Source organism: Aptenodytes forsteri, unplaced genomic scaffold, assembly GCF_000699145.1.
Source record: "Aptenodytes forsteri isolate BGI_AS27 unplaced genomic scaffold, ASM69914v1 Scaffold195, whole genome shotgun sequence".
Lineage (NCBI taxonomy): Eukaryota > Metazoa > Chordata > Aves > Sphenisciformes > Spheniscidae > Aptenodytes > Aptenodytes forsteri.
This window is the reverse complement of record NW_008795317.1, coordinates 1,707,263-1,716,759: the sequence shown is the minus strand read 5'-3', so window position 1 is coordinate 1,716,759 and position 9,497 is coordinate 1,707,263. Positions and strand designations below refer to the sequence as shown.

General features: G+C 43.5%; 1 protein-coding gene across 3 annotated transcripts in view; it reads right to left on the bottom strand.

Annotated features, from left to right (window-relative positions):
- Positions 1 to 319: 319 nt before the first annotated feature.
- The window catches only part of TMEM206 (transmembrane protein 206), a 23,516-nt gene continuing 14,338 nt past the window's right edge, over positions 320 to 9,497 (bottom strand). For all 3 annotated transcript variants that reach the window (XM_009279594.2, XM_009279593.2, XM_009279595.2), the window contains exons 6-8: positions 6,045 to 6,189; positions 2,858 to 2,962; positions 320 to 1,039 (exon numbers count right to left, since the gene is read on the bottom strand). In XM_009279594.2, coding sequence (XP_009277869.1) covers positions 878 to 1,039; positions 2,858 to 2,962; positions 6,045 to 6,189 — 412 coding nt within the window. In that variant the 3' untranslated portion in view covers positions 320 to 877. The remainder of the gene's footprint in view (positions 1,040 to 2,857; positions 2,963 to 6,044; positions 6,190 to 9,497) is intronic.

Here is a 9,497-nt window from a genome sequence, read left to right as displayed (position 1 = left end):
TAGCAAGCACACATTCTCTGTTATATAGAGAACCACATTTAAATGCCAGGCTGATGAAAGACTATTTTTCCCTTCCTTAGCAAAGACTGGGGGCAAGCGGGATGAGCAACAGCCTGAGACAGGCTTTGGAATCGTATCATCGGCTCAGGTGCCCAGGCATTGAGTTGCTTGAGTTTACTTTGACTTGGACAGATCAGGAATAGATTTTTTGTTCTTCACCTTATGCTCTGGCAGTAATACTCCTGCCTGGACTACCTCCTGTAAAGCTCCAGCTGAATCTGAGAGCAGGTAGGTTCAAAGAACGTACACGGTATCTTATTTGAAGTATTTTTTTAATATTAAAGTCACTATATTTTAAATCAAAAATGACACTTAATAGAATTCCAGTGTATTTTGTTTTAACACATACTTTGGAGCGGGGAGGCCAGACTGTTCTGCTGAGTGCTTTACCTTCCACTGAACACAGTCGAGGAAGTGACTGCGTTACGGTGGCAGATGCAGGTCATAGCTCGTGCAGAAGTTAAATGGTCTCCTGTTCCGAGAGGCATTCAAACACCGTCCATTTTTTTTAGAACTTAACCGCTACGGTGTTGACTTTCTGAACATTAGTGAATTCTCCCCTTCCTCCCTGGTCCGCCCAGATATTGAGGTAAGCTTGTTAAATTTGGAATAGAAAAGCATGAGTTTGTTAGACCTGTCCTAGAGTTAGCTCCTTTCTGAAGTTCAAAGGCCAGTTCACTAGGCTGTTCCCCAGCCATCGTTTTTCTGGAAGAAAACATACCTGGCTTGCATCTTTAATTGCTGTATTGCTGATCAAAGTTTATTCCAGTTATTTTCTATCCCTTCTGCTACGAACAGTTAAAAGGCAGTCTTAGCCTCAGCTTATGTGGTTCATTACTTGACGACTCCTCTTCAGATGTCTCTTTCGGATTTTGATCATCCACTTAACACTTAACTTAGCAAAGTCTGCCGCCTTAAACAGAGCCAAAAAGATACCACAGAGAAGAGCAATCATGTTCCAGGGATTTGCTGTGATAATCTGAAAGAGATTAAAAATATTATTCCCCTCACCTGACTCGGCATATATTATACCTATTCAACAACAATTCCATTTTTCAATCCAAAGTGTTTTGCAGCATATTCCTTTACGCTGCAAAGGTGGCCTGTAGTGCCTTCTCCACCCATCTGCCTCGCACCACGGTTTCCTGATTCCTTCCATCAGGAAGAAAACGCACCGTACTAGCTGCCAAATTCCTTTTGGACTATTTCAGGATATTGACTTGTTTAAAACTTTAGGGATACAGTTAAACTGCTAATTTTAAGACTATAGCTTAAATTTACTATATTATTTAAAGATTTACAAAAATAAGCAGTCACGCTAAAGATGATCTTCCAGAAGACAAAGCTAAAAGAAGCAACTACTGGAAAGCTTTCACGAGACAGAATTGTAATGCTAAACCAGCTCCTGACAGCAGCAACTGTTTCTGCAGACCTACAGCAAGTATTTTGTGTTTCTATTTTTAACTACATTTGATTCGAGAGTAGTTAAATTTATTTATAGTTTGCAATTTGCCTCGCACCTCTAGGCACAAGGATGACTTCTAGGATCCCAGATGAAGCAAGCAGAGCTAGGCTTAGGCAGCAATCAAGTAGCACACAGCTTTGGGCCTCGCCATGGAGTGTGCAACTCTGACGGTCAGCACGAGCGTAGCATCGCTAGGTCACCACCAGAGCCAGAACATCTTAAACAGGCCTTCCGTATTTGTTAATCCTCCTAAGGGCAGCAGCTCCGGCTGCCAGTGCTTGTGAACTGTGGCCTCTTCAGCAAGAGGAAACAAGCACCCCCGATCCACTGGATCAAGGGCAGCTTTCGGCTCGAAGACGGCAGAGGCGTGAACCCCGCCGGGCAGAGAGTGAGTGAGCGGCGCCAGGAACAGGACTGGGCTCTCGAGGCTGAGGAGGCGCCTGCACTGAGGGGGGTGCCCCGCCCCAGTACAGACACGACAGCAGGAGTGCAGAGGGCCAACTACCCACTCCTGCCCCGCGCGGTCTGCATTCACGCTCTGGTTCTGGGCAAGAAAACAAGAACTCCATGGATTTTGCTGGTGGTGGACTTTGGTTGTCAGGTAGGGCCATTTTAAATGCAAAATTTTAAACAGATTGTCTTTGCACACTTTGCCATTCTACGTTTTTCTGGGGAGGGCAAATGTATCTGACCTTCTCCCCTAGAATGCTAGGAAAACAAGATCTAGAGCTCACATGCTTTTAAAGCGCACGTACCCACAGTGTGCACCTGCACACCTTTTAAGCACTCCAGTGACTGACAGTGGTCTTGTCTGGCACAGCATACGCCTCTGGCTGCAGCATATTGAGCTAAATTTTAAAGTGCTTTTCTGCATTTGAATGCAGTACCAAATTCTAGTCTAATAATGGATAAAAAAATACACTAGGCTATTTTTATTATTCTGATTTAAGCCTAGGTTTCTTGCTTGTCAGTTAATAAAAAAAGTCATTAAATCGGTTTATCCAAGCACACTTATTTATGCCAAAAGTTCAGACTTGACCTGAAGCTACACTTTGCACAGGGGACACATGCTTTTTCTTAGCTACATGTACCTCTAGCAGCAAACAGAATGCTGAGTGTCACCAAGCCAAGGGAAGGGCATCGGATGGTCTTGACCTCTGCCGAACATGCATTACTGGATATAAGGAAGAGCCTAGGCGGAAATTTCAGAAGTAACCTCACTCTTCCTCTGGATTTCTGCATGGAGTGAGGTAACAAGAGGCATGCGCACGCACACACACCATAAGCATGTACAGTCAGACAACGATTCAAAAAAGGACTAGCGTTACTCACATCTTGAACAGTCTGTATGAAAGGATCTTTCCATTCGAATACCACAAAAAACAGCTGGTCACTTCTTGGTTTAGTTCTCTGGTCAATATAGTTAACCACACTAGTCTGGAGAGAGGGGAAAAAAAACCCAACCGTGCAGGTTACTTTCTTCAGTGGTGTAGAGAGTCTTCTGTGCAACAGAAAAGGCTTGTAAGAAGGTGAAAGCAGCAGATTGTTTAGGGCCTTCCAGTTCAGCCTTCCTCTACCTGGAACAACAGGCCCCCAAAATATGGAAAGGGCAGTTTCCTCCATCTGTCTCATGTTCATATTCTTCTCCTATTTCTCACTTGGTAAAACTCCGCAATACCATTTTTATGCTGGTAGCCAGGGCCTTTATTTTATTACATAGTTTTTCCCTTTCAAGGGGGGGAAATTTCGTTTACAAAATTCATTTACTGGGAGTAATACAACATTTGGAAAGTTCTCATGAATGAATGCCAAATTACTTTTATTTAGCAGAGAACAACCACATGGTGGTGGCAGGAAGATGCTTTTTTTTTTTTTTAAAAAATCAGTTGTAGAATAAGCTAGAAGATGCTAGCAAGTGCAGAATGAAAATGGAAGGGAAAGAAGCCTAGATGTTAACAATTAAAACCATACCTCCCAGTACTGCCCATTAACTAGGTTACCATTCGAAACTAGCACTGACCGGCAGAGAGCTTTAGCACAATTCCACCAGGGTACAGTTTAGGATACCAGATCGATGTTGCAGCCACGTGAAACCATAGTCTTAATACTTTCCTGATTGATTGTGGTTCTTAAGACATCAGGCCTCAGAAAAACATTTATCTTGTCTTGTAACACACCCCCCAGCCCAGAGGGCAACTACAAGGGGGAGCTACATAGTTTGTACACAGGCAATAACAACCCAGTTTGCACTAACCCCCAGCCGCTAGGAGACAATATAAACCGCTCAAGAGCCAGGCAGTTACCTAACAGGAAAGCACACTGGAGTTACAGCTGAACAAGTGATGGAAGCACTTCTCCCTTCTCCAACCCTCAAAGGAGTATTTACATCTTGGTGTGTGCACAAGGGAGTACTGCTCCTCTTCCCGCATTAGTTTAATACTGCACTGGAAGTAATGAATCCAGCAGTACTGTAACTTCATTTCAGGATTGTGGCAGGAACTATAGATATGAAGACAGTGATTCAGCAGACATTGTATGAGGGATGACCTACTACAAAAACCTCTGGTCTACCATGGCTTAGTTTCTTTACAAATACTTCAAGATTTCTATCAGTCTTCCCCACACACCCTGCTCTGACCAGATTTTAGCCTGTGAACACGTAGAAGCGGGAGCTAGAACACTGTATGTGTCCATTCAGAGCATATGGAGGCTTCACCACCCCATGTTTTCTGGTCAAACACCTTTGCTGCAGACTTAGCCTATACATCACCCCAAGTACGCTCATTCAAGAAAACTGCACACCAGGAAACAAACAGTGCATAAAGCTAAATGAAGGCAATGGGAAAGGAAGAAAAGGCAAAGTAATGACTACTGGGCTAGTTAGCAGACTGACTGTGCTATTTGTCCTAATATTTGTACCCAGCTTTCTGGTATGCTGTCTCCCACTTTTAGATTTGAAAGGCTAATGGACTTCCTTATGCAATTTGAGCAGACATTATACTGTCAAATGAAGCAAGTGCAATTTATGTCTGAGCTATTTCAACTTCTACTACATTATTAATAGGGATTTGAAACCCAAAATTCACATTTGTACCAATTCCTATTTTTTTAGAAAAAACGCCCCACAAAACCAAAAAAACCCAACACAGTGTTCACCTACCCAGATGATCAGAGAGTCTGTAACTGCTGGACTAAGCGGGTGTTTATGGTCACAAAAAGCTCAGCTTTTTCTGGGTTTGAGTCAGCCTTTTATTTCTACTTTGCGACACATTAGACTTGGGCACACAAAGGAGGACTTTCAAAAATCCTACACTGGGTAAGTACCAAATGGCAAGTGATACAGAGCTGTAGGTGATGAAGGACAGACAGGCAGACAACTGCTGTTAGTGCTTACATGGCAGCAGCTGACTGCTGCGTTCTTTCCTCTCCTCCAAACTAAGGCATTAGTTTGGGACTTGCATGACTTTGGGCTTTGCCTCCTGCCCTCCTCCAGTGGAGCAGGAGGGTACCCACCGCAGTCACAGCTCTGCTCTTCCCTTAAGGCTTTGCCACATAAGGCAAAGATTCTGCTTCATTTTAATCTCCACAAAGTACTCTTTCCAAGTGTACCATAGACTAAGAGACGGCATTGTCTCTGAAACACATACTCTCTAAAAAGGACTGCTCTTAAAATTCTCATTTCTCATCACCAGTGAGACTCTCTCCCCAGCCAACACTGGGAGCAAGATAACAAGCTCAAAACACAATTAGTCTCCTGTCCATTAGTATGAACAGAACAGGAAATCAGTTTGACTTTCATCTCTAGCTAAGTTTGCATCTTCCACCTGCGTATTTTCTAGTTTTAAATGATGCAAGTTAAGTTACTCCATGGTTCTAAGGATACTCAACAGATAAAAATCCCAAACCCAAACAAAAAACAGACATGAGAATGCTACAAAGGATACAAGGCTTATGTTTACCTCTTCATCCTAACATCAGCCCTTGTGGTAACCTAAACATTACCTCTTTCCAATACTAGCTATTATTTACACAATTCCTTTGGCAATTGTTCCCCACCTTGAACTAAAGGTAGCTGTGTTAATATTTCTATGTCGGTCTCTTTGGACCCTTAACTCAGACTACAGGTGTCACTTATAACACATTCAAGGCCTGGATTTTCTGGCCTCCCCACTAGGAGATGTTTTCCTGAGCTGTGTCACTAAGCCATACCAACAGCCATGCACATCAAGACATTTACACTTTTATAGAACCTCTCCATGTTAAGAAAGAATGCAAATAACTGTACAGCCAAAACTGCTCAGTGGCACGTGGCGTAATGGATGCAATGAAACAAAAAACAAGCTCCTGATGTTTCACTTACTTCCTTAACCAACCCACCCACCCTTCTTCCAACTCACATTGCTATTTGCCCCAAGAACTGGTTCTGTTGGCCAGTTATCATTAAAACCACGGCAGTAACTAGTTCTTAATAAACTAAGAGGTCCCAAGAAACTCTTCCTGAGGATTTTTTTTTTTTTACCTCTTGTTTGAATTCAACAGTCTCACTACCATCTTCTTCTTTTGTTTTCACCAAGGACATCTTGACCCAGGTTCGAAAGCCTCCGGAAAACTTCCAGCTGGAGTATGAACTTTCACAGTCCTTCATGAATTCTGCTTTTTCTGGACTAAAGGAGAAAGACCATTACTTTACTGACCAAACTCAGAGCAGTATCTGAGCACTGTAGGCAGTAGAATGTCAGACCTACACGCACTTCAAAATGCGTTCACAATTCCTTTTATGTTTCAACTGCTAAAATTCAGCGTACCTAAAACATTGTGAGTAGTGATATTTTGATTAATTTGCACTCATGTGTTCTTAAGCGCAGAAGACTTACCTGGTGCCCTACCACCCTGGAGTTCTGCCTGCCCCTAGGGATGGTTCTGCCTTATAGGGGAGCTTCGTTTTGCTCATCTGTCATCGCTGGGACAGAAAGGAGCAGAGCCAGGACTCTAGAAAACAACTCGCCACCATGCTAGGAAGCAAGAGATGGAAGGAACAGCCTAGAGGCAGGACAGGCTGCTTCACCCCATTTCTGGGATGCAAATAAATTGGTTGCAATGCAGACATACTTAAAATGCTTTGAAATTTAAGTTAAGGTTAGTGTACTCCTATTATTTTGGGAACGCTATACCTTTGGTGTAAGGCTCCCATCTGCAGTAACATGGCTGTTTGCCCAATATGCAATCACAGATATTTGTAGCCCCAGAACAGCAGGATTGCTTTGTGTCTTTTTTTTTTTTTAATACTGTGACCGTAAGCCATTTTAAGGCTTCCAATACCCCTCACACCGCAAGTGGTAAAGAGGCAGCTCTAAGGCATATCTGGTCTCCATCCTGTCTCTACCAACTGCACAGGACACAGTGTATTAACCACGCTATTTACTTGGAGCTCCGCAGTACTGTGGAGGAGCCACTTTCACGTCATCTCTATGAAATAAGCCTGGCCCTGCAGCTGCTTTTTCAACAAGGTTTCATTTGAGATGAAGGGGTAAACCACTGTGATGAGTCATGAATCATTAAAGCACAGACTGCTGATTTTTACTAAAGACAGATTTCAGGTTGCAGAGATATGTCAGGGTACGCTGGTCAGTGAGAAGGGAAAGGGAAAGGGTTTTGACTCAGATTAAATCCATCTTCGGAGGTGAAGGGAAAGAGTATACTTTGCTCATATGGCAGAGAGTGTGCATGGCTAGGTGTATTGGGAGATTAAGGTATTTTAGCCTTTCAAAGACAGATGCAAAGAAGTGAGGAAGAAAAGCAGAGCTGAGGAAGCAAGCTCTCATCCCAAAGAACAGACCCATCAGGAAGATTTGTCCTGTACTAGCACCAGGTGGATTTGCACTTTTCCTGTCTTTTTCCTCAGTTTTCAGAACTGGGGCTCCTTCCTGCAAACCAAGATGTCTTGTCTACAAGGCAGCAAGAGCACGGACTGATAAAAAGAGTATCAATCATACTGATGGCTACTCTGTACTACACTGCCTGCTCAGGCTTAATAGATGAATATGCACACATTCGTAGGAAGGCAAAAACCTAGCAAAGCCATTGCTCTCAAGTCAGGGCTTCAGGTGATGGGCTCAATCACAGAACTCCATTGTGCATACAAACAGAAAGGAGAAGTGTTTCTGGACAGAAAAACAAATACACTTTGCTACCCATCAAGACAGATGATATTCCAAGAGTGTTTTAGCAGGTTAGGAATATCTTTACGGATTTGTGACATTAGCTGCTTGTTTAGTGATCCCAACAGGATGGCAGTGCACCTCTCTAACTCTCACAAGGAAGACGTGAGCAAAGTATCAGAACAAAGCCCACTGCCTGACTGCTCCTCACCATGCAAACCAATGACACAGGGAGACCTAATCTGACAATGATTTCTTCCCCCTTCAGTAAGTGGGTACAGCAGCAGCTGATGGGACAATACGGAAGAGCACGGTGCTTTGCCTCTCAGAGGAACACACATAGTTAGCACTCTGCCAGCCAGTCATATGCCTAATGCATGACTAAATACAGCATCCTAGAAAAGCTTTCCAAACCAACATGGAAAATTGGGGCAGGAAGTTATGACACAGCTGAACGTTACAGCCACAACTTACATCGTAAGCAGACAGCAGTAGTATACTTTGCCTTCAACAGTAATTGCAGGCTTGAAAGAGAAAGATTAATAATATCTTAGGAGAAGCTGTGGAGAAGTGATCTGAGAAGGCATCTCCTTGCATGTGGCCATAATCCAGACCACTGCCACAGAGTCAGGGGAAAAAAAAGGCGGGGGAGGGCAGGGAGCAGAGTAGAGAGGCACAAGCTTTGCACAAATGATAGCAGAAGGCAAACAACGCAGCTTAAAACCCACACTCAACTAAGTGAACACAAGACAGGCAAGGGATTTTAATCTGAAGAACAATTCTCCAGGCAGACGATTTCTTTTAATTCCCTCTTCACCCCAAAGACAGACAACCTGCAAAGGCTGCACATTATTTTATTTTCTTTTTTCTGTTCAGTAAATTCTTCTACCTATTACGCTGTCCTTTAGATGTGTCGTGGTTTAATTTCAGTCGGCAACTAAGCACCACGCAGCCGCGTGGTAAGATTCCTGGAATACTCTGCACCAGGCTCTCCCAAGATATTAATGGTACCTCAAGACCACGCAAAAATTCCTACATCACAGCAGAGAAAGAGAAGTGCAAGAGGCCACTGTCTCACTCAGGTGAACTACAAAGCCCTGGTCTCCCCTCAGCCAGTGCTCTCTGGTAACCATTGACAGTTCAAACAACTAACAGGGAGCCCATCGCCCTAGCACAGACTGATCAACATCAGAGGACGAGAGGTTGTGTTTGTCCCAACTGCGGGAGTCGCTAACCTAATTCTGGACTGGGCTCTAGCTCTGCAGTGCATCCTTCTAACACCGATCTCTATGGACCAACCCACAAGAGCCAGAGACAGCTTAGGACATCCCACCAGCAGATTCCAACGCAACAGCAAGAGCCAAAACCACAGATGGGTCAAACCCAATTTGTATTTATTGCTTTTGCTTTCCCCTATACTGGGAAACTCTCAGACAGCCATGGGATCTAATAAAGCGTCAGATGGTGTGGTACCAAAAGTCTTGACCCTTCTACGTTATAATTTATTTCTCTGCACACAGCAATCCAGACCAGAGACATGAACATGGAGCTCTGTTTAGACCCTTAAATAATCTCTGACCTGTTCAGGCTGGTATTCGTCATCTCACATGACCGTAAGTTATTTTACATGCTATACTAACAATAGTTTGTCAGTAATATGTTCAGAGGATTTTCTTCTTAAACCCATGTATTATACTAATGACAGTTCAGGAAAGGAACTTGTATTTTTAGCTACACTTTTTTGGTAATTTGCAAGGGTTTCATTATTTCCTTCCCTCCAATTAATCCGGTACAGGCAGCAGCTGCCACTGTCT